We start from the raw sequence: 25,957 nt of genomic DNA on the forward strand, positions 1-25,957 counted from the left end.
AAATGTATCAGCAATGCCATATTCACAATGCCTATAGAGATTACAAATATGCTGATATAATTATCCATCACAAAATACATCAGGTTTGCCATTTGGGGAAATAAACTAGAAAATTTATTAAGATACCAAAAGACTGAGTCCCAAAACCAGAAAGTGAAAGCCATCAGAGTAGTTATGATATCGGCACAGGTAGATAAAGTAGAAAGCACCCACATTTTCAAGCCTTTAAAACAGAACAGGCTACCTCAGGCAAAGGTCCTCCTCTCCCCACTCACAGCAACCACCCAGCTTCCTGGAAGAGCGCTCCCAGCAGCTCCGGCCCCTGGCAGTCCTCAGCAGGAGTCCTTAGCAGAAAGTCCTGCTCCCAGCAGCTCCGGCCACTGGCAGTCCTCAGCAGGAGTCCTAACTCAAAAAAAAAAAAAAAAGGCAACCGCCGCCAACTGCCAACCGCAGGACCGTTAGCTCGGCTTTTCACTTTCTCTTGCTCTGCTATGTCAGCATGTCCATGGGGCATGGGAGATCTTTAAATCCCATAACCCTTACACCTACTATGTGGAAGCACTGTGGGCATTACTTGCTCATTATACCTGCATTGCTGTGCACTCTAGGATACAGGTTACCAGACACAGATAGTGGTGCGGTAGATAGAATGTTGGACCTGGTGTTAGGAAGACTTCCGCTCAAATTCTGCTTCAGACACTTACTAGCTGTGTGAGCCTGGACAAGTCACTTAATCTCTGTTTGCCTCATTTTTCTAACCTGTAAAATGCAGATGATAATAGCGCCTACCTCACAGGGCTTTTGTAAGGAACAAATGAAGTAATATTTGTAAAAGCACACTGCCTGGATCATAGTAGGTGATATATAAATCCTCATTGTCTCCTTTTCCTTCCCAGGGTTCTGATGTCTGTGTCTAGGGTCTGCCTGATTGTTCAACTCTATTCCTTCCAATAAGACGGGGTACCTCCAGGCCTCATTGTCTTCCTTGTCAATGCCTTCTAAAGTCCTCAAGACCTTACCATTGACTTGCTTCTACATGCTGTAGTCCCTTCTAACTTTCATTAGACCTACTTACGTCAGGATCTCAGGACCTTGCCATCCAACCTATAGCTGAACCCTTTGTATTTCTGGTCCTTTCCATTGAACCAGCAACTGAACTTTTATGTGTTGTCTTCCCCAATTAGAGTGTGAGATCCTTGAAAGCAGGGATTGTCTTTCTTCTTTATTTGTATCACCAGAACTTGGTATACACTAAGTGATTTTTTTGCATTTATTTCATTCATCCACCTATCAAATCATTGGCTTCTAAGACCTATCTACCAGTCACTCTTCTTCCATCCCTTTTAACTTTGTCTCAGTGAACTGCTTTGCTAAGATCATTACTTTACTTATTTTTTTGGAGGGCAATTGGGGTTAAGTGACTTGCCCAGGGTCACATGGCTAGTTTTTGTGTTAAGTGTCTGAGGCCAGATTTGAACTCAGGTCCTCCTGACTCCAGGGCTGGTGCTCTATTCACTGTGCCACCTAGCCGCCCCTAAGATCATTACTTCAGAAAATATTTAATAAAAGTAGCAAAAAAAAAACCCAAAACAAAAAATCTCAAAAGGTTATTACTTTCAGGAGTATCACTTGTATGCAACATAGACTGTGCATTCCATTTAATCTCAGGTCCAGTCCCCGAGGCAGGAAAATTACAAATAAGCAACATGCCTCCTTCCATGGGACTATGGGAATTAATATCTAATCATGACTATCCCAAGTTCATAGGATCACAGATTTAAAACTGGAAAGAATATTAAAGGTTGTGTTATACAGTGCCTTTCATCTCATAGTTGAGGAAACTGAGAGGCAAGGAGGACAATAACCATGATCTTGGCAGCATTGTGGAACATAGGATAAAGTCAAATATTTATAGTCTACCTCTCAGCAGCCATACAAGCCTATGGAGATACAGTAGCAACTCTTATTAGGCTTGGAGTTCAGAAAATCTGGCTGATCTTACTATGTTGGATTCAACCACCTGTCTCTGGGAGTGAAACATTCATTTATCTATCCTTGAAGCTGCAGCTTTGCTTAAAAGGGTTGATCCTTAAAGACACCTACACCAGAACAGCCCCTATACCCTGTCAGTTGGCAGCTCATCATGACTGTCATTATTTGTCCTCTCTTTTCACCTTCAAAAAGGTCTCTGTAGAGAGCACATAGCCCATCATGTTGCTACCCTCCATCTGTTCTTCCTCCAGGCTGTGTTGGACTGGCAGTTCCGGCAGGAGCCAGAATGTTTATGTTATATGCACAAGAGAGGAGTAAAGCAATAAATGTGTTATTAATTCAAAACTTTTCTCTCTAATGGATTCCTATTATACTAAGCATCCAATAAATCCCTAGATAAAGAAATCACTCCACTGGGTACCTGCTAATGCAGAGGGCGCCCTTAAGAAAATCTCCCAGAGTGAAAACCTCTTACACCATCCTAAAGGATGAGTCATTACAGCATAATGCAGAAAATGGAGGAAAGAAAGTAAACATTATTAAGTGCCTAATCCATGGCAATCACTGTACTTGGTGGTTTACAAATGGTCCTTACAGCAATCCTGTGAGGTAGGTGTTATTATTATCCCTATTTAACAGATGAGAAAACCAAAGAAGATGGAGGGTAAGTGACTTGTCCATGGTCAAGTATCTGAGGTCAAATATGAATATCCCGACTGCAGGCCCAGTGCTCTAACCACTGTTCCACCTCTATTCTTCTGAGCTTACCAGGGCCTGATTCAATGGGACTTAAGGAGACATGTCATCCACAGTCCCTATAACATAAAGTGAAAAATCTGTGTATTCATCAAATTCATCAGATGACCCCACTTCTTCAGGTTTGACTTGCTCACTCCAACCTGCTGTCACACTAGCAAGTCTAAAATTTCCAGAGAAAGACCACTACCACACAACTAAATTCAGACTTTTTCAGGGTTGCAAAGGTAATCCTATGGAGGGGAAATATACTTTTCCTACTCACTTCTCTAGCTCTTGGATCCCTATCCAATGTGTCTTCTATCTACATACCAGCCATTCACAAATGCATCCACACAGTATGTAATATTTACATACATATGGAATTCACCATAATGACACTTTGAGATCTTAAGCATAGCTGAAGTTACTTATATAGTAAAGCAAATGAATACACAATAAACTACATCACAACATGTATATAATCCTAGATCACATGCTTTCTCCAATGCACTCAATAGCTACAGTAGACATACTCTTATAGCAACATGGCAGAGAAACAAATAAGGGAGTTACCCCAAACTCATGTGTTTAGGGTTACTCGCGCCTTTCGTCTGCAGTTTTCTACGTTATTGGTCCATTCAGAAAGCTCTGCACCACATGAATCTGCTTCTCTGTTCGGTTAAGGAAATACTATTCTCCTCTCTACTAGAACATATCAGTTAACTATCACTCTTTACGAGAATTTAGGAAGTCTTAGTTCTTAATATGAATTTAAAGTAGACTGGATGCGAAGCTGGTCAGGGCTTACTATCTCTGACCTATACAAACCAGGTAGGCAGTGATTTACTCCCCGGGATGTTTCACTGTCCAATCATAACAGAGCTTGCTGCAGCACAGCCCCGGGTCGCTAGGAGTACCTACCAAAGCAGTCAGAAAGCCCTATCCGTTTTTCCTATTCAAACCTCAGGTGGCATATGAAAAAGCTTCACCACTCTTTACCTCTAGGTGGCGCTGAAGGGCAACAGCTGTGACTGGAGCTCTGGGCCAATTAAGTCAATTTTCTCTCCTACCAATCAAAAGTCAGTCTGCTGAAGCCTTCTATCAGTTGACTGGTTCAACTGCCACGGCTTTTTCAGCCCCTCCCCTTTACTGTGTCTTCTACTTTTTTAGGTTTTTGCCGGTGTTGCTGTCTTGCTGCCATTGGTGCCTTAAAATAAATGCCTCCTGACTCTGCAACTCACCTCTTATTTAAAAAGCCTCAACTCCACAAATTTCCTCTATCAAACGGATAGTCTTTGTAAAAGCATGCGTCGCGGGTATATTCAAATAACCAGAGACCTCACCATGCTTTGCTGGTGTCTGGCGTCTTTTGCACGATCCCCTTTCTTTTGGGCACCTTCTAAATTGTGCTTCTTTGCATTTTTCTGGGTTTTAATCACCCGATCTCTCTAATCCCTTTTATAACATTAAACATTAAAGGCATTAAAAAAATGAAAACATTCAACATTAAAGGCATCATCCCACCACGTTAACAAAAAGATCCAAGACTTAGAAATTATGCTAAAAATCTCATTCTCTCCAAAACTGTCTGTAGCAGCAAGCACCCCAAGCCCGTCCTCAGGGTTTGCAGCTACCACAGGTTCTTGGATCTGCTTTGTTAAAGGAAAGCAACTCAAAATGGATTAACAAGCTTACTTTAATCAGTCAGACATATATCGTTTACCTTGTTCAGGAGAAAAGGTCAGCACCCTGAACCTCAAAGTATACAGGCATAATTATCAAGACAGAAACATCAAGTAGACAGATTTCCAAACTGTCCAACCATTACATCCATACCCAGTCAACATCTGGGTTTCCACATTCTGGGTTTTTCAAAGCCGGGGGACTCTCAATAACGGCTTCCCAGAATTCAGATCAAATCACAGAACATTTCTCAAAGTGAGTCCCAAAACAAAGCTACACATCAGTGCTTATATAGCCTTCTCCTGGCTCAGAGAATGTAACAACCTGTTTGACCCACTGGCCAATCAAAAAGTATCTACTGAAAAACAAGCCTCCCTCCCCAGGCTTCTGGTGCACTTTAGCCTAGGGGCAGGGAAGATATTTAAAATTTACATTCGCATTACACTGTCCAAATCCCTTCAAGAAGAAGTGAACATAGCTAAGGTAGCGGAGTTTCTCAAGGAGTTTAGCTAAGAAGAAGAAAGGCAATAGTGGGAATGGTAGGATCAAATGAGGGATGTTTTTAAGGATGAGGGACATGTGGACATGTTTATAAAGGGCAAGGTGGGAGACAATGTATAGAAAGGTCAAAGATTACTAATTTTTTTACAAATTACAAATCCCCTTGGTAAAGGATTCGTTCTGTAAAACTTAGTCTCAGTCAAAAGGCCAAACCCAAGGACCTAGAAGGCCACAGGTACCCCACCCCTTGATTAGAGGAGAGGAGGGATGATAATGGGAGGGGGACCTGCTGAAGAAGGTGGGAGGTCATGGGACCCAGGGTACATGTAATTTGTTTTGCTTGTAATGGTTTTTCTTTTTCTTGCTTTGGGAAGGAGAATTCAGAGTTGAAAATAAAACAAAAACCAACATATTTTTTAAAAGGTACATGTAGAGGCATTTACTTTGGTCAGGAGAAGGGCCATTCCTACATATGAGACAAAAGTGAAGGAATGGGTCAAGATGTCTGAGTGATGTGAGATGAAGAAGAGGGAGCTCTCCCTCTGATTTATTGAATGAAAAAACAAATCCAATCTGGCTCCTTAAGCAGGTGGATTAAATCTATTTGTACTCACACATTAACTCTTTGCCAATTCCAGTTTTAATCTGCTCTTGATTTGGCTGTCCTTTCACACAGCTACTGTTTTTTGTTTTTTTTTTTTACCAAGTCATTTATCAATAAACAGCAGGCCCTTCTGAATGGGGTGGCTTTGAACAGGTGGATGTGGGATAGGAGGCAAGAGAAACGGGTAATTTAGAGAAAAACTAGCAAGAGTGAGCAACAGACAGTTACAAGGTTATGCTACCTTAGAGGGAAATCAGATACATGCCAGTGACTTCTATGGAAAATCCTTCCCTCCCTTCTGCCCCTTCCCTACAGTATACATATTCTTTTAGGGAGAGGGAGCATGGGCATTGGAGAGAGTCATAACCTTGTTACCTGCCTTCAGAAACTTTAACCAGTGGGTCCCCATAATGGAACTCTTCACTAGTGACTTTGATGTACTTTGTAGCAACAGGAATGTAAACCAACATGTAACCTTTTGCACACTGCAATTCTTGATCATATAAAAAGTTCATTTTGCAGGAGGGTATCCATTTCAGACAAAGATGATGATGTGTGACAGTATCTGTTGGAAGCAACAATTACTGATTACTGTTTGTTGCCACTAATAAAGACATATGATAATAATCATTATTGTTGTTGTCCAACCTCCACTGCATCTGGGATGTTGCAAAAATAACAAACATGAATTAAATCAAACTAGACTGTGTATGTAAGTAATGAGTCACACATACACACACAATTAAGCCAGAAATAAACAAAGATTTCATGTTCCCCAATGAGATCAAAACTTCATTCAATACACTGAATTTATGAGTCTATTGATAGCGTCTTTGTTGATTCTTACTTTTCTTTTGTCTAGGTCTAGGAATCTAGTTCATACAGTGAGCTAGGACTGTGGGAACGAGTTAGAGTTTTCCCACTGTATAAACTCATATTGCAACCAAGCTGTACATAATGGAAACAGTTTCATGCATAATTCTCTCTATTCTACTTTGCATATGGAAACACTTATTTTATTTAATGTTTGGAAAGTTAAGAATAAAAATTAATTTTAAAAAGTATTAAAACTGTAATAGGGCCCATGTTTGATGCAAACCTATGTCAAAACTCTTTACAAATGACTAGGAGTGTTAAGTGTATTTTGACTTAATCTTCATCAATTTTAATGCTTATCTCATCCCATAAACTAATAAATGCTGAAATATCAAGCCCTCCAAAATATGAAAATATGCTTTTTTTAAACATTTAAAGTTTTTGTGTTAGAAATATATGCAGAAAAGAGAAACTATTTTAATGAATTGAAACCACGAGTTTTTTTTTCAGAATTTTGTATGTGTGCAGATCTTCAACTGATGACAAATTGTGTCAAATGCGGAAATATTATATCATATACTTCCTCTTATAAATGAGTTTTTATATATTTTTATTTTTTGTTGTTCTTATTGTGTGGTTATGATTAACATATGACTATTAATCTCATGTTATTTGGAAAAAAATGCATTATTTTATGAAAAAAACTCTCTTGTTCCAGCAATTTCATTACTACCTTAGTACTGCACCACTTAACACCTCAGCATGGAGCACTTGAAGCCATCCAACAGAAAGCTGGACAAAATTTTCTGTGTCCTTTTCTACATAGGGCACATCAAAATTGATCTACAGGTCCCTATAGCAGAGGCAATCCCCTCAGTGGTTCAGCCAAATTTCTTCTGGGTCATCCCAAAGAATACCCCCCAATGTGTCCCGATTGATTGATCCTTGCCTTTGCAAAGGTAACCCAAATGGAATTGCAAACTCACCCAAAAGAGTGAGTAAGCTCAATTAGAAGAATAGCAAACAAAGTCAAATTCCTGAGATTTCTAGACACACAGGCAAGCCTTAAGCTCTGATATTGCAGGACACGCTGACCTCACAATAAAACAAGCAATCTGGGCTGGTTTAAATTGAAAGAAAAATAATGTGAGCATTTCTCAACTAGGCATCAACATTTTAGTGGCAAAAATTTTGTATTTCTCATGTTAGATTCAATATCAATGCTTATACAAGATCTAGTGACACAGCAAATAAATATCTCAAAACCTGAAGGATTTGTGGGTGTCTCTTCTCCTGCCATCAGCTTGAGACCCACCCTCCAGCTAATTTCCCCTCATTTGCTAGGTGCCCAAGGATCCAGTTCCATCCAACCATTTAATACCAGATAACTTTGTTTACTTTGAAAATTTAGACAGAACAAAGTAGGTATTTCCCATTAGGTATTTCCTCCAACACAAGTTTATGTCAAATAGGAATAACAAAGGTGGAATGCCTTGGTTTTTTTTTTTTTTTTTAGCAAGAATTATATATGATTATACTGCATTATATTCAAAGAATTGTATATGGACCTCATGGCTTCAAAGATACATTTTTTTGAAAAATCATATTAGGGAAATATTTATAGTCCCATATCTTTTTATGTTTTAAAAAATGGATGTTGTGTTTTCCTCAAAAGTTTTCTCTGAACCTAGTAATACAAGTGGGAAGTTTTTGTTTTCTCTTCTTGGTATAATTTATTATGTTAATTGTTTTCTTGATACCCGGGTAATCTAACATTTCATTTATAAATCCTACTTAGTAATAGTGGATTTTTCTATGTTCTATTTATGTTTGTGTACATTTCAGTCGATATTTTTGCATAAAATTTCATTAAAGATACTCACCTACAATTTTCTTTGTCTATGTTATGAATCAAAACTACATTTTCCTCTTGGAAGGAATTGGTTAGCCTACCACTTTCTCTATGTTTAAAAAAAAAAGTCTATATAGTATAAAAATTAGGTGTTCATTATCAGTTTAGTAGAAATTACATGGGGTGCAATGGACAGAGTGCTGGGCCTAGAGTTAGTAAGACTCATTTTTCTGAGTTCAAATCTGGCCTCAGACATTTCCTAGCTGTGTGACCTTGGGCAAGTCACTTAACCCTGTTTGCCTTAGTTTCTCATTTGTAAAAGGAGCTGGAGAAGGAAATGGCAAACTACTCTAGTGTCTTTGGTAAGGAAAGTCCCAAAATGGGGTCATGGAGAGTCCCACATGACTGGCAACAAGAAATTATATGTTAATACAGTTGGTCTTAGATATTTGGAATTTTGTATTTTTTAAAAAATCAATCATTCTAAAGGCCACCTCATTTTTAAATATATAGAGAAATGATTCTAATTTATAAAAATGCGAGTTATTCCCCAATTGATAAATGATCAAAGGATATGAGCAGGGAGTTTTCAGACAAAGAAATCAAAGCTATCTATGTCATATGAAAAAAATGCTCTAAATCATGATTGATTAGAGAAATGCTAAATAAAACAACTCTGAGGTTCTAAATCACATATCAGATTGGCTAACGTGACGAAAAAAGAAAAAAGAAAATGATGGATGTTGGAGGGAATTTGGGAAACTGGGACACTAATGTAAGATTGGTGGAGTTATGAACTGATCTGGTCATTGTGGAGAGCATTTTGGGACTACACCCAAAGGGCTATAAAACTGTGCATGCCCTTTGATTCAACAATACCACTGTTAGGTCTATATCCCAAAGACATCAGAAAAAAAGGGAGAAGGCTCTATTTGTACAAAAATATTTATAGCAGATCTTTTTGTGGTGGCAAAGAATTGTAAATCCAAGGGATGTCCATCAGTTGGGGAATACTTAAACAAAGTGTGGCATATAATTGTAATGGAATATTATTATGCTATAAAAAATGACAAGCATGGGGTGGCTAGGAGGCGAAGTGAATAGAGCACTGGCCCTGGAGTCATGCCGACCTGAGTTCAAATCCGACCTCAGACACTTAACACAAAAACTTGGGCAAGTCACTTAACCCCAATTGCCCCCCCCCAAAAAAAGCAAAAGAAATGACAAGCAGCCTGATTCCAGAAAAACCTAATAAGACTTACATGAACTGATGCATATTGAAGTGAACAGAAACAGGAGAACAATGTACAGTATACACACTAATAGCAATATTGCTCGATGAAGAATTGTGAATGACTTCGCAATTCTCAGCAATACAATGATACAAGACAATCCCAAAGGACTAATAATGAAGCACCGTATCCGCCTCCAGAAAAAGAACTGATGTTGTTTGCTATAGACTGAAACACTCTATTTTTCACCTTCTTTTTCTTTTATTCGAGTCTTTTTGTACAAAACGACTAATATGGAACTGTTTTACATGATTGTACATGCATAACCTTTATCCGATTGTTTACCATCTCGGGGATGGGGGAGGGAAGGGAGAGAGGGAGAGAGAGAATTCGGAACTCAAAACTTAAAACATACAAACAAAAACAAATGTTAAAAACAACTGTGTTAACATGTAATCTGGCTCTCCGCCCGATGCGGCGCGCAGGCCAGGCTGTAGAGGCGGAGGTGGCCTGGAGCGGCCTCGGTTAGGCTCCGGCTCCGGCTCCAGCGTGGACTCGGAGCAGGCTCTGGGCAGGGGGAGGAGTAGGAGATGGCGACCGACCGCAGAGGTGGCGGTGGAGGGAGGAGATGGCGGCGGCGATCCGGGACGAGCGCGCCTGGGCTGCGAGCACTACGACCGACCGCGAGTGCTACCTCAAGGCTCCTTGCCTTGTAAACTCTACATCTGCCGCTATGACATGATAACAATGAAGATCATCCCCTGTAAAGTGAAAGAGGGACAGGGTGCAAAATGTGGAGAAGTTCAGAATGTTCCACAAAGTTGTTTAGAATGTAGCACCATGGACAAAAACTGCTGGGAAAACTGGAATATAGTACGGCAGAAACTGGGCATAGACCATTATCTAACACCATATACCAAAATCAAGTCTAAATGGGTGCATGATCTAGGTATAAAGGTTGATCCTGTAAGCAGTCTCCTAAAACAAGGAATAGTTTACCTATCAGACTTGTGGAGAGGGAAAGACTTTATGACTAAACAAGAATTAGAGAACATTATAAAATGTAAAATGGATAATTTTGACTACATGAAATTGAAAAGCTTCTGTACAAACAAAGCCAATGTAACCAATATTAAGAGGGAGGTGGGAGATTGGGAAAGAATCTTTATAACCTCTGTCTCTGACAAAGGACTTATTTCCAAAATATACAGAGAATTGAGTCAAATTTATAAGAATACAAGTCATTCCCCAAATGATAAATGGTCAAAGGATATGAACAGGCAGTTTTCAGAGAAAGAAATTAAAGATATCTATAAGCACATGAAGAAATGCTCTAATTCACTATTGATTAGAGAAATGCAAATCAAAACAACTCTGAGGTACCACATCTCACCAGTCAGATTGGCTAAGATGACAAAACAGGAAAATGACAAATGCTGGAGAGGATGTAGGCAAATTGGAATACTAATGCATTGCTGGTGGAGTTGTGAACTGATCCAGCCTTTCTGGAGAGCAATCTGGAATTATGCCCAAAGGGCTCTAAATACTTTCATACCATTTGATCCAGCAATACCACTCCTAGGGTTATATCCCAAAGAGATCATAGAAATGGGAGAAAGAGCCATATGTACAAAAATGTTTATAGCAGCTCTTTTTGTGGTAGCAAAGAATTGGAAATTAAGGGGGTGCCCATCAATTTGGGAATGGCTGAACAAGTTGTGGTATATGCATGTTATGGAATACTATTGTGCTATAAGAAACGAAGAGCAGACGGTCTTCATATTTACCTGGAGAGGCTTATACAAACTGATGCTGAGTGAGAAGAGTAGAACCAGGAGAAATTTGTACATAATTATAGACACAACGTATGTGTGATGACCAACTTTGATAGACTGGACTCCTCTCAGCAATGCAGTGATATAAGTCAATCCCAAAAGACTCATGATGGAGAGAAATATGTGCATCCAGAGAAAGAACTAGAAAGAACTAAGTTTATATCCAGGTGGAAGCAAAATACCTGATCTTTTTCCTTCTCTTATTTGGTTTTATGTCCTCTTTACCATTTTTCATTCCAGCTGGTACAATCCGTCCTTATAACCTGACTAATGTATAATGTGAAAGTATTTACAGATCCTATACTTGACTATATGCCACCATGGGGGGGGAGGGGAAGGAGGGGGACAAAATGTGAAACTCAAGGAATTGTGGAATTGAATCCTGTAAACTAAAAGGAAACAAACAAATTAATTCAAAAATAAAAAAACAAATAAAATAAGAAGTTAAAAAAAAAAAAGGATGTAGCACCGTGGGGCGGCTAGGTGGCACAGTGAAGAGAGAGCCGGCCCTAGAGTCAGGACCTGAGTTCAAATTTGGCCTCAGACACTTGACACAAAAATTAGTTGTGTGACCTTGGGCAAGTCATTTAACCCCAACTGCCCTCCAAAAAGCAAAAAAAAAAAAAAAAAGAGAGAGAGAGAGAAAGAGAGAGAGAAAAAGGAGAGAAAGAGAGAGAGAGAGAGAGAGAGAGAGAGAGAGAGAGAGAGAGAGAAGAATGTGGCACTGTGTTTGGAGAATATTATTGCAATATATGTTGCCTAATCGACAAAGACAAGAAGCAACATCATTGTGAGAAGTGGAGAATTTGTGGGATTGGCCTGAAAGAAGAATTTTTCACTGTTTGAAATGTAACCTATGCCTGTCCTTGAGTGTCCAAGGGCATCACAAGTGCATTGAAATGTCTCCAGGAAGAATTCCATATATTTGGAGGACAGCCATACGTCCTGTTTAGTTGCTCCTGTCTTGCCCTGTGGACATCTTCTACACAAAATGTTATAAAGAAATGTTAAAAGAACGCTACAGGTGTCCATTATATATGCACTCTGCTCCAGATATGACAGTTGGGTAATGTAGCACACACTCCAATGGCAGCAGAAAATCAGAAGATGATTTTTGCAATGGTTGTAGCGCCCACTCTACAATTCAGTTCCACATATTAGGAATAAAGAGTAAGAACAGTGAGTTGTGTGATACTGCCCAAGATGGAGGATGTCCACATTCCTCTAGAACAGCCATGACCAGCCTCTCTAGATGGCACAGGGTTGCTTCTCTTTTGAATGCTATAAATGTGTATTTTAATGTAACATTGAATAATAAATTCTTGGCGTAGTCAACTGTAAAAAAAAAAAGCCTATGTAATTGGGGGGAAATAAAATATGTTAAAAATAATCATTTCTCTAAAATTTTCCCATTTATTTGCATATAGCTTTTTGTAGTAAAGGCAGTTAAGTGGTTCAGTGAATAGAGCTCTAGGCCTGGAGTCAGGAAGACTTAAGTTCAAATCCAGTCTCAGACACTTACTATCTATGTGACCTTGGGCCAGTCACCTAACCTCCCTTTGCCTTAAGCTACCCAAAAAGAAAATGGCAAGCCACTCTAGTATCTTTGCCAAGAAAACCCCCACATGGGTTCTCAAAGAGTCAGCTGTGATGCAACAACAACTTGTAGTAATCTGTTTTTATAGGATCATAGATGTAGAACTGGAAGAGGCTTTAGAGATCATCTAGTCCCATCTGCCCCCCCCCACTTATTTTACAGATGAAGAAACTGAGGCCTGTAAAGATGCAGTGACTTGACCAAGGCCACACAAGTAGGGGAGGCAGGATTTAACCCACACCCTTTGCCTCTAAGATGGAAGAGATGTGGGCTATTGATAGGATAGGTATGTGGAGTCAGAGCTCAAGTCAACAAGTAGGTATTGAGTGCCTACTCTGTGCCGGGCACGGTGCTAACTTCTGGGAATGTAATGAAAGGCACAAAACAGTTGCTGCTTTCTACGAGCTCACAGTCTAATGGGGAAGACAGCATGCAAACAACTGTACAAACAGTATATACACAGATAAATATATGATAACAAACAGAGGGAAGGGGTATTAAGGGAGACATGGAAAGATTTTATCCGGGATTTGAAAGAAGTTGGGGGAAGGCCAGAGATGAAGATGAGGAGGGAGTGAATTCTAGCCACGAGGGGCAGCCAGTATGAATGCTCTGTGTTGGGATAGAGAGTGAGGAACAGTGAGGAAGTCAGTGTCATTGGATTGGAGAGTGTGTAGGGATGAGTAAAGTGTAAGAATGCTAGAAAGGTAGGAAAAGATCAATTAAAAGTCAAACAGAGAATTTTATATTTGATCCTGAATTAAGTGAATACCTGTATATTCCTCTCCTCCCCAACACAAAGTCAGTGACATAGGGGGAAGAGTACTGGACTGGGGATCAAAAAACCTGGATTCCTGTCTGGTTCTGACACTATCAGAATAAAGTCATTTAGCTTTTTTTTTTTTTTGGAGGGGGGAAGGCAGGGCAATTGGGGTTAAGTGACTTGCACGAGGTCACACAGCTAGTAAGTGTTAAATGTCTGGGGTTGGATTTGAACTCAGATCCTCCTGACTCCGGGGCTGGTGCTCTATTCACTTTGTCACCTAACTACCCCCAGTTAACTTTTCTAACTCCAGTTTTCTATCAGTACAAAGAATCACATAAAGTTGGAGGGAAGCAGTGGCTCAGGAATGTGTAACTGACCCTATTCTGTTCAACATTTTAATCAGTGACTTGGATAAAAAAGCAAATGCCACGACTATTACTTTTTTAGGTAACAAAAAACTGAGAGGAATAACCAGTATATTGGATGACAGTCAGGATCCAAAAAGATCTGCATAGGTCAGAACAATGGGCCAAATCTAAAAAGATTAAATTTATTAGAGATAAATGTAAACTCCCACACTGGGGTTAAAAAATAAACAACCAAACAACAACTGTTCAAGTGTGGGATAGAAAAACATGACTAGGCAGTTACTACAAGTGAGTAAGATGTGAGAATTTTAGTGAACTACAAACTTACTATGAATCAACAATTACAAGGCAGCCAAAAACTTAATATAATCTTAATGTTAGTCTGTGTTAAGAAAATGCCTTGAATGAAAGAGGTTATCATCCCTTTCCTGTTTTTCTGGTCAGATCACACCAGGAGGAGGGGACATGGTAGCTTTAGTGTCATAATATCAAAGACTGTCATGCGGAGGTAGGATTATAGCTCTTGCTTTGTCCCAGAAGGCAAATGGGTGGAAGAAACAATGGGTATAAGTTGTCGTGAGGAAGATTTTTGTTTTAGAATTCCTCCTGTTCAGTTATGTTTGAAAATGATAAACTTTGAAGTCTCTTCTAACTCTTAGATTCTAAGAAAATATTTAGGGTCTCTTGATAAATAATCTACCTTTGTTGCTGGCTTGAACAAATAGGCAATTCCCAGGTTCTGAAGGGGAAAAAAGCAGATTATCCATAAAGCCCTGAAATTCTTGACTTTATCTACAAATCAAAGTGTCTGATGAGCTATATAGGCAGGCAAGAGGACAGCAGAATATTTCTGTGTAAATTTGAATTGTAGATTGAAGCTTGAAGGAATTTCAGAGGCAATCCCTTTATTTCAGAGATGAGGAAACTGAGGCCTAAACTGGTAAAGTGACTTTTCCAAGGTCACATAGGTAGTATCAAAGCCAGAATTTAAGTCCATGACCCATATCTACAAATCCAGATCTCTTTCCCTTATTCTAAACTATCTTGTATAGGGATTGTTTATATGTTTTAGGTTTGGTCTTATGGTTCCATGTAAAAGAAGTGATAGAGAAGACAGGTACATATGTAGCTGAGACCGCAGCCTATTAAAAACAAAGATTCACACTAGATTATTTTTGTTATGTTTTGTTTTCTAATGATCTCTTATTCTTCTCTTTTTAAATTGTATTTGTGTTTATTTTGTTAAATATTTCCCAATTATATTTTAAATTAATATTTTATTTATTTATTTTTGGTTTTCAACATTCATTTCCGCAAGATTTTGAGTTACAATTTTTCTCCCCATCTTTCCCCTATCCCCACCCCAAGATGGTAAGCATACTGAACACCCCCCCCCCCCCATTCTCCTCTCTTTTAATCCTCCCCCCCCACCCCATAACCTTCTAGTAGGGCAAGATGGACATCTATACCCCAATGCCTGCACATCCCATTTACCAGTTGCGTGTAAAAAATTTTTTTCCTAACATTTGTTTTTAAAATTTTGATTTCCAGACTCTCTCCCCTCTTCCCTCCTCACCCTCCCCCCCACTGAGAAGACAAGCAATTCAGTATAGGTTGTACATGTGTAGTTACACGGAACGTTTCCATAGTAGTTATATTGTTAAAGACTATTTCCCTCCATCCTATCCTGCCCCCCCCAACTTGTTCTATTTTCTCCTTTGACCCTGTCCCCCTTCAAAAGTGCTTGCCTCTAACTACCCTCTCCCCCAATCTGTCCTCCCTTCCATCATCCCTTTCCTGTCCCCTTCCCCCCTACTTTCCTGTAGGGCAAGATACCCAATTGAGTGTGTATGACATTTCCTCCTTAAGCCAAATTCAATGAGAGCAAGGTTGACTCATTCCCCTTCACCTTCCTGCTCCTCTGCTCCATTGTAACAGTTTTCTCTTGCCTCTTCTATATGAGATAGCCTACCCTATTCTATCTCTCCCCTTCTATTCCTCTCTCACCTCTTAATTTTATTTTTTAGATATTGTCCTTTCCTATTCAACCTATCCTGTGCCCTCTGTCTATGTATACATGTACACACATATATACACATACATACATATTTATATACACATATACCCTCCTATACATACATATATATGCATGTATGCATTATATTATATATATATATTCCCTTCAACTATCCTCATACTGAGAAAAGTCTCATGAGTCATAATTAGTTTTTCCATGTAGGAATGTAAATAGTTCAACTTTAATAAGTTCCCTATGGTTTCTTTTTCCTGTTTACTTTCTCATGCTTCTCTTGCTTCTTGTATCTGAAAGTCAATTTTTCTGTACAGCTCTGGTTTTTTCATCAAGAATACTTGAAAGTCTTCTATTTCATTAAATGACCATATTTTCCCCTGAAGTATGATACTCAGTTTTTCTGGGTAGATCATTCTTGGTTTTAATCCTAGCTCCTTTGACTTCTGGAATATTATATTCCAAGCCCTTGAATCCCTTAATGTAGAAGCTGCTAGATCTTGTGTTATACTGATTGGGTTTCCACAATACTTAAATTGTTTCTTCCTGACAGCTTGTAATATTTTCTCCTTGACCTGATAACTCTGGAATTTGGCTATGATATTCCTAGGAGTTTTCTTTTTGCGATCTTTTTCAGGAGGTGATCAGTGAAATCTTTCAATTTCTATTTTGCCCTCTGGTTCTAGAATATCAGGGCAATTTTCCTTGAGAATTTCTTGAAGGATGACTTCTAGGCTCTTTTTTTTATTATGGCTTTCAGGACATCCAATAATTTTTAAATTATTTCTCCTGGATCTATTTTCCAGGTCAATGGTTTTTCCAATGAGATATTTCACATTGCCTTCTATTTTTTCATTTGTTTGGATCTGTTTTATAGTATCTTTTCTTTTTCAGCTTCTATTTGCTCCAATCTAATTTTGAAGGAATTATTCTCTTCAGTGAGTTTTTGAAATTCCTTTTCCATCTGGTCAATTTGGCTTTTTAAGGCATTCTTCTCCTCATTGTCTTTTTGGGCCTCTTTTACCATTTGAGTTAGTCTATTTTTAAGATGTTATTTTCTTCAGTATTTTTTTGGGTCTCTTTTAGTAGGCAGTTGACTTGCTTTTCATGATTTTATTGCATCATTCTCATTTTTCTTCCCGATTTTTCCTTCATTTCTCTTACTTGATTTTCAAAATCCTTCTTGAGCTCCTCCATGGCCTGTAATCAGTTCATTTTTTTCTTGGAAGCTTTTGATGCAGGAGTTTTGATGTTGTTGTCTCCTTCTGGTTCCATGTTTTGATCCTTTTTGTACCCCAAAAAGGATTCTATGGTTTGATTGTGCTTCCTCTGCTTGCTTATCTTGACAGCCAATTACTAGGCTTTTGAGCTCTTTGCCAGGGTAGGACTCTGCTTCCAGAGTGGAGAGAGCTGTGTCCCAAATTGCTGAGGTTTTTGCAAATGTTGTCAGAGCTATAAGGAGGGTGCCCTCTCTACAGCCACCACAAGCTCTGGCATACTGGGCACACACCCCAGGACCACCACGCAAGACAGCAACCCAGATCCAAGCAGGTCAAAGCAAGAGCAATTACCCTCTGAATGGTTGCTTGTTCCCCCTACAATGTGCAGGCCAGGAGGGAGCCACGGCAACAGCTGTAGCTGCTGACACCTCTTACACTGGGGGGGGCAGGGGCAGGGGCTGGACCTCGCTCTTCTGTCATCCAGTTCCAACAGAGTTCCCCACTGACCTTTTACTTTCTCTTTGGCATTTATAGATTTAGAAGTCTGGAAACCTCCACAGCTGCCAGTGATTCACTCTTCTGAAGTCTGCTCCAGCCAGTCTGTGCCACTGGTTGGGGCTGCCCCTAGTCTGGGCTCATGCTGCCAGGCTGCCTTCAGTGGTGAATTTATTTCTCTCTGTCACTTTGTGGGTTCTGTAGCTCTAAAATTTGTTTAGAGTAACTTTTTTTTTTACAGCTATTGGAGGTGGTTGGAGTAGGAGCTGAGGCAAGTTCCTGCTTTTACTCTGCCATCTTGGCTCTGCCCCCATCTTATTCTTCTCTTAATTTTATAGTCATAGTCCCTTAAAGGTCCAGTATAGAGCAACTAGTCTGTTTCATTTTTACCAATTATGAGAAATGAAAGAAATGAAGTGTCTTGCCCACATATTACAGTCTGAATGCTGCAAACCTAATGAAGTCACCTAAATTCTCAGTAGGGAACTAGAGAGAGGGAGAGTGGGAAGAGGAGTCAGGGTGAGTAAATAGGATGTGTCTATTTCCCTTCTCAGCCAGGTCTTGGGTGAATTATAAATAAAGAATGAGTAAGCGTGGGGACAGCTAGATGGCAGAGCATATAGAGTTAGGAAGACTCATCTCCCTGAGTTCAAATCTGGCTTCAGACCCTTGGCTGTGTGACCCTGGGCAAGACACTTAACCCAGTTGGCCTCAGTTTCCTCATCTGCAAAATGAGCTGGAGAAGGATATGGAAAACCCCATCCAGTATTTTTACCAAGAAAACCCAAAATGGGGTCATGAAGATTTGGACATAATTGAACATTTGTAGGACACATGAAGGAGCTGAAATTTCATCTATGAGTTCCCATAAGTATACTCTCTCTCTGTCTCTGTCTCTCTGTCTCTATCTCTGTCTCTCTCCTATACACACACACATACACACACATTCAGAAACTTTTCAATATTCACTAAAGGTAGTTATTGTTACTAAAGGCAGGTACTAAAAATGATCCTGTCCTTTCCAGCACAACTTCAGTTACAATAAATGAAACATAAGAATATGTATACATTCATAAATAATCCTCTCAAGCAGAACCTGAATTGCATGGAGTCCACAAAAGGAAGGAGCATTTCTATAATAGAGATAGGTTTATTGTAATATGAATAAAAGGTTAGGGATCCATGTCAGAATTTAAGCCCAGAATATAAGCTTATATACAGTGAATGCATGTATATATAGTGTTCTCTCTCTCCCTGGGAAAGGGCCCTCTAAGTTATCAGTAGTCCTGAAAATTCCTGTTATCTAGGCAAATAATTCCCCCAGTTTGAAGTGCAGGGTTAGACCTTTGAGGATATTCTTAAATCCTGGAAAATTTCCGAACCTTACATAGGCATCAAGTTACTTATTTGGATAGCAAATGCGCCAGCAGGGTTGGTCTGGTGAGATTTAAGGAGGCAATTAAAAGATTCTCTTCCCAACTACCCTTCACCTGCCTCAGTGCCTGAAAATTCACCATCAGAAGTTCATTCCTTTGGGACAAAATGTGAAGATTCCAGGATTTTTTTTTGTTAAAATGCAAAAATACTCCTGCTAAAGGCAATAATTATTATCATCCTTTATATGAATTAGTTTTCAGACTAATTAATGGTCCACATCTCACTTTATAGGACTGGGGAATGGGACAGAGGATAGGTCTTTAATAAAGATAGAAAGACAGCGTATGTCCATTTTATGAAGCATTGACTGGGAAGGACCGGCTCTGCTTGAAAGTACTGGGTCCCTAGGGGGGAGAGGTATGGAAGGTAAGTGAGTTGTAGAAGGATGCAAAAAGGAGAAATATCGACAGGGTTTCCCAACTTTGGCTAGCACAGCTCTTAAATTTTGGCTGCTACTTCTTACTGAAGAAAGTGACAAGTCTCACTGTGATCAAGGTGTGCTTTTGAAAGATAAGAATGAGTTCTCAGAAGGACACAAAACAAGGAGGCAGAATCACCCTTAGGCCATGGTAGGCACCAGAACTACAACTGCCGTCTGCTACCCCTGCTTTCTAAAGGAGATTGGCCTTCTGGAAGTGCATGAAGAAGTTGGAAAGCCGAACTGATTCTTCGAGCCTTTTAACAAAGGTCTTTCTGCTGTTCCTACATGTCCGAGTGCAAAGGAATATACTTAAATCAAGGATCTTTCGGCTCCATTGACTCCTAATCTCATGGATTATCTCTTGCTAAATAAAGGTGTTGCATTATGGGAAGAGAAGAAACACCTTCTTGTTCACATACATACACGGGTCCGAGGCTGAGAAAGTCCCGTTAAAGTCTGGGGCATCTTTCCTCTAGGGCAGAGTGTATTAACCTGGGCTCCATTAATTTGTTATTTAAATATTTTGCCAACTGTACGTCAGCACTATTGGTTCCCTTTATAATCAAATCTATTTTATTTTATGCACTTAGAAACAATCTGAAAACTGGTCCCGAGGCTTCCCAGACTACCAGAGGGATCCACGACACACACAAAAAAGGTGACGAACCCCTATGTAAGGGGGAGCTGAACTCGAAGTGTGTGATGAAAGAAGACCGGTCCCGTTAAGGCAATCAAGGTGATGTCCAGATTGACAGGATCGGCTCGGGATAAGCAAAACCGCAACCTTTGTACAGGGCTCAAAGCTCAGGGGACCCGCTTCATCTCAAATCCTGTGGCCACTGAAGCCCGTCTGTCGGTAGGTGGCAGGCCTCATCTACTCACAACCTCTTCAGAGAAAGTTCAAAGGCGTGCGATTCGGCAAAACAGCTGCGCACCCGCAAAGTTTGTGAGTCGTTTTCTTCCACTGTGACTTTCCATTTCTCTAGAAGCAGAGAAAGCCGAATATGGAGAAGCCTGGGTCGGAGATGGCTTTTCCGAAGAGACCGCCCTTTCTCTGAGCGGTTCCGGCTCCAAGTTTGCTTTCTCCTCCTTTACCTGCTGAATTAATTTTCCGGACCTCTCAGAGAGGAGAATTGAGGATATCAGAAAGACAGAGAGAGGCAGGAAAAGGATGAACAGACTCTCTGGGAGCTAGCGGACCTCAAAACCTTTCCTTCCCCACATTCAGCACAGAGCCTAACACTTAGTAGGCGCTTAATAAATGCCTATTGAATGACTGAGACTTTTCCTCTAGGGGGAAATTTCTTCTGGATCTGGGGTACTCGTGGATGTTTCTTATACAACTCTAGAAAGCCAGAGAAGAAAGTTGGATGACCAATGAGAATCTCAAAGCTTGCCAAAATACCCTTTAATACCTCTGGCTCCTCTGCTCTCAATTGCAGTCAACACCTATCTTGAGCTGATCCTCTGCCTTGCCTGACCCTTAGTAAATCTCAGCACTTTCCCTACGATGGCTGAAGATGAATTGCCATGTTTCGAAATGTTTCAGAAAGATCATTTTGACAGTTAGGAAAGTTCACCACATTTAGGCTCCTTTTGCAAAGACATCAACAGTGAAAAGACGCATACTGTTTAGTGAATAACTTCTGTAACTGATGGTTTAAGTACAGTTTCCGTCGCCTCTCTCAGTTCTATCTCGACAGCAAACTCAGCTGACGGCCCAACGAAAACAGCAGGGTTGCTTCAGATATTACGAGATTATTAAAAAGCGAAAATTTTTGTAGTAAAATGTGAATTATATCTAGCGGTCACCTTGGTCCTTGATTATTATGAATGATAAATGTTGGTACAGGTTAATGTTCACTACTTTAGTTATTTTGCAGCCGCTATATTTAAAAACCATTTAGTGAAAATCACTTTAAGAAAATAGATATGACGCCTAAAATTCCTGTCTTCCTCACTGCCCCCAAATTATCGTTTAGAGAACACGAGCCATTTCGATAACTAGTTACTGAGCAGCAAAAATCCCATTTGAAAAGGATTTTTAGAAAAGAGTAAGAATACATTTGTTGAGTCACAAAACTACTTAAATAGCTGTGGGAGTGTCTTAATTTTTATTTGGAAAATAAGTTAAAAGTATATGCAATTCACGATCACATTTGATGATTGTTCTGAAAAGAAAAACAACATTCTTTTAAAGCAGAACTCACAAATGATAACTTCAGGACAGAAAGCTAACGTTTGAGTCTTTTAAAACTTATACATGCATAACGTTACAGATCTCTAAAATTCAGAAAATGGGAACTGTAAGAGTGTAAAATCCAATAATTCTCAGCTTTTTCCCGCAAGAGAAATGATCCATCAATTCGGTAACATCTGAATGAAAGGTACTGAGAACAGGGAGGTACTATTTTGACTAACTGAAACAGAAAAAGCAATTAAACGGGAAATTGAATTCGATGAAAACATTTCCTTTCCCTCCACCTGCTGTTACCACAGAGTTTAGTATATTTGCCCAAACCAAAAATAAACTTTTAAAATTTGTCATTAAAGATTTTATATTTCCATTGTAGATTCCATTCCTTTGTCCACCTAGACGTGTGCATATATATGTATACTTTATATACATACATACATATATACGAAAAGACTTCTTCGAAGAGTGAATTGAAGGTTAGCCTTCCAGTCAGCTAGATCTGCATTCAGATCTTGGCTCCAAGGTCTATTCAGCATGATCACGGAAGTGTCACTGAGCCTCTCAGTTCTCAACTCTCTAAAATTACAAATTATGGAGCAGCTGCCCATCGTCCTGTGAAGGGAAACCTTTACTACTGAAATGAAATCACATATTTGGTTCAATAAATAGATAACTATACAAATAGGAAGTCTTTATTCTAATATTATGATGTCCAATGCCTGTATCTTTATGAATATCTTTATTTTCCCGAAGCGCCTATTTAGAAGTGTTTATCAAGAAATTCTTAAGTTTCTATCCAAGTATTTTCAATACTGTCCTCAAGAATATTTAGAACCTTGGGAAAGTTGCGTTTTCTAAGGAAGCATTTTAGCATAAATTAAGCTTGGGACAATTGAAAGGAAACAACTTTTAGCGAATAAAAACTATGGGCGAATGGCATTTTGAAAGAACTGTCCGAGGAAAACATTTGTGAAGAATTGATTGGAGAGACTGAGAAAGGTAATTGCCAGATAAGTTCTATAGTAATATTTATTATCATGATTCATATAAATATTGATAAAATAATGAGCAAAACACATTTCCCCATCAGACTGGGCAGGGGATCGCTAGCGGACTGGAAAGGAGGAGCTAGGACTCTCTGCATTGCTTTTCCAACCCGCCCATTTTTCAGAGGCAGTGGGTCTTCCTAGGGTGTGAGTCTCCTGGAAACCACTGACCATAATTCAGTTAAGTCAAATTGTAGATTCTAGGGTTTGCTGCTGGAATCGGAATTGGGTGCCAAAGTTAGCAAAGGAAGGACGATTAATATTTCCTATACCCTCCACACCCTAAGTGTGATCACTTGATTGTGTATAAATTTGGGTCCGTCCCTCTAAAGGAATGAATAATGAGTCCCTTCTCCTCCCCCTCCCCAACTCTTAGTAGTTTCCCCAACACTCCTCTTTTTGCACGAATCAACTCTATCTGTGGATTAGGAATGTGTTCCTAGGATTCTTTCCCTGTTCCCCTGTGGTGGCTCTGACGTGAGGAGCCATGTGACAGGCCCCCTTCTGCTATAAGGAGAGAGAAAGGTCCGCCCTCTCTTGGACTCGGCCCCATCCTCTCCACGATCTTTCCCCAGACTCTCACCCAACACACACGCGCGCGCGCGCCGAACTCCCTGCCTCATTTGCCCCCAGCTTTGCCACCTCCTCCTTGGAAAGAGTGGGTGTGGGAGCGCCAGAGGGGGGAGGGGGGAGAGAAAGCCAACTTTTCAGAGCGCCCCGTGCTTGGCTAAGGGCGTGTGTGTTTGTAAGTGTGTGCACGCTCCCGAAGAGAGGAGAGGAGAGGAAGGGAGAGGAGAGACGAGAGGAGAGGAGACGAGAGGAGTGGGGGAGAGCGTTTTTCTTCTGGGACCCAAAGCTCTGGGGGGGGCCCAAGTGATCCAGCAGCAGTAGAGGCGGCGGCGGCAGCAGCAGTAGCAGCAGCAGCAAAGACGAGAACCGCCCGCAGCCTGGATCCCTCTGGCCCGGCTAGCCGCCGGGCACCGGGGCGAGGCGGGTGCCTCGAGTCCCGCGCCCCTATGCACCGCCCCGCAGCCGCCGCCGCCGCCGCCGAGGAGGAGCCATGACCCTGAGCGCGGAGATGTCCGATGCCTCCGGACTGGCAGATGAGACCGACATCGACGTGGTGGGGGAGGGCGAGGACGAAGAGGAAGAGGAGGAGGAGGAAGACGACTGCGGTGGCGGCGGCAGAGGCGGCGGGCCGGGGCTCCGGAGGCGGCGTCGCTCTTACGCTGAAGAGGAAGACGAGGAGGAAGAGGACGAGGACGAGGACGAGGACGTGCTGCTTTCCTCGGGGACTGGGGGCTCCACGACCGCCCCGTGTGCCGGCCAGGCTGCAGGCTCCGGTGGCGAGAGCGGCGGCGGCGGGGGCGGCGGGGGCGGCGGCGGCGGGGGCAGCTCTGGAGCGGCGGGCGGCGGCGGCGGGGGACCCGGGGGCGGCGGCGGCGGGGCCAAGAACCCGCTGGTGAAGCCGCCCTACTCGTACATCGCGCTCATCACCATGGCCATCCTGCAGAGTCCCAAGAAGCGCCTGACGCTGAGCGAGATCTGCGAGTTCATCAGCGGCCGCTTCCCCTACTACCGGGAGAAGTTCCCCGCCTGGCAGAACAGCATCCGCCACAACCTCTCGCTCAATGACTGCTTTGTCAAGATCCCCCGGGAGCCCGGGAATCCGGGCAAGGGCAACTACTGGACCCTGGACCCGGAGTCCGCAGACATGTTCGACAACGGCAGCTTCCTGCGCCGGAGGAAGCGCTTCAAGCGGCAGCCGCTGCTCCCGCCTGCCGCCGCCGAGACGCTGCTGCTGCGGGGCGCGGGCGCCGCGGGGGCCGGAGGGGATCCGGCAGCGGCAGCCGCCGCTGCAGCCGCCGCCGCCGCCGCCGCCGCCCTGTTCCCGCCCCCCCCCCCGCCCGCGCCGCCCCCCCCGCCGCCACACGCCTTCGGCTACGGCCCCTACAGCTGCGGCTACGGCCTCCAGCTGCAGCCCTACCCACCTCCCTCGGCCCTGTTTGCAGCCTTCCACCCTCACCCCGCGGCGGCAGCCCACCACCACCCGCACCCGCACTCGCCGCCGCCTCCGCCTCCGGCTCATGGGGCGGTGGCCGAGTTGGCCAGGACCGCCTTCAGCTACCCGCCGCCCCCGCTGGGCCCAGGCCTGGCAGGCTCCCTGCAGGCGGCGGCCAAGCCGGGGGCCGGCCCGGGCCTGGCGCGCTCGCCCTTCTCCATCGAGAGCATCATCGGGGGCAGCCTGGGCCCCGCCGCCGCCGCCGCCGCAGCCCAGGCCGCCCAGGCCGCCGCCGCCGCCGCGTCGTCGTCGTCGTCGTCGTCGTCGTCGTCGTCGCCGCTGTCGCCCTCGCCCGCGGCGCCCGGGGGCAGCTGCGCCGCGCAGGCGGCCGTGGTGCCCGCAGCCGCGCTCACCCGCTCCCTGGTGGCCGCCGCCGCCGCCGCCGCCGCAGCCTCGTCGTCCTCCGCAGCCCTGGGCACGCTGCACCCAGGGACGGCCCTGTCCGGCGTGGAGACCTTGACCGCTAGGATTTCGAACTGTTAATGATTTGTGGCTTTCTTTTCCTTTAAAAGACCTAACAAACCGATTTGAGGGGGAATAAAAGAAAGAAGGTAGGATATCCGGGGTCCTTCTTACTCTCTTGACTTAGTCGGGGTTTGGGGTTTGCATTTTGTTCCCACCCCTCCCCCTACTCTCACCTTGACCTCCGTGGAACCCCCACCCCCACTCCCACCCCAGCGAGACCGCGTGTTTTGGGAGGCAGACTGGGCTCCCCTCCCGGTGCCCACTATTTATGCAAAGCCAGTCCTATGCTGCAGCAGCAGAAACCGTGTGGATGGATGGATTGAGGGTTGGTGGCGGTATCCGTGTTTGGAAAGTGGTTGCTTTTTTTTCGGATTTCATAATTATTATTATTATTAATATTAATAAATCTCTGAGCCTTTTTGCGGTTTCGAGATTCTCAGGTCCAAGGGTTCAAAATCAATAATGTACAGAAGATTAATAATGAGGAAAAATAATAATAGAGGTCCTGAGGGACAACAGCAAAGCAATACTTTTTCATCTTAGGACGCTTTTCTGGTGTACTTTTTTTTTTATAAAAGGAAAAAAAATGATTAACATGTTT

The 25,957-nt window shown here is 42.3% G+C and overlaps 2 protein-coding genes across 2 annotated transcripts in view; one reads left to right on the plus strand and one right to left on the minus strand.

The window, feature by feature from the left end:
• Window positions 1–25,957, minus strand: part of BTF3 (basic transcription factor 3) — a 54,597-nt gene that overhangs the window by 27,757 nt on the left and 883 nt on the right. The gene's annotated exons all lie outside the window — the stretch shown is intronic.
• On the plus strand, window positions 23,846–25,374 carry FOXD1 (forkhead box D1). Its single transcript, XM_069085400.1, is given in 2 exon segments — window positions 23,846–23,873; window positions 23,876–25,374. Coding segments are annotated over 2 exon segments (1,527 nt in total).

This window comes from Petaurus breviceps, unplaced genomic scaffold (genome assembly GCF_028583685.1).
Source record: "Petaurus breviceps papuanus isolate PSGF00001 unplaced genomic scaffold, PetGlider_PUasm1.0 175, whole genome shotgun sequence".
Lineage (NCBI taxonomy): Eukaryota > Metazoa > Chordata > Mammalia > Diprotodontia > Petauridae > Petaurus > Petaurus breviceps.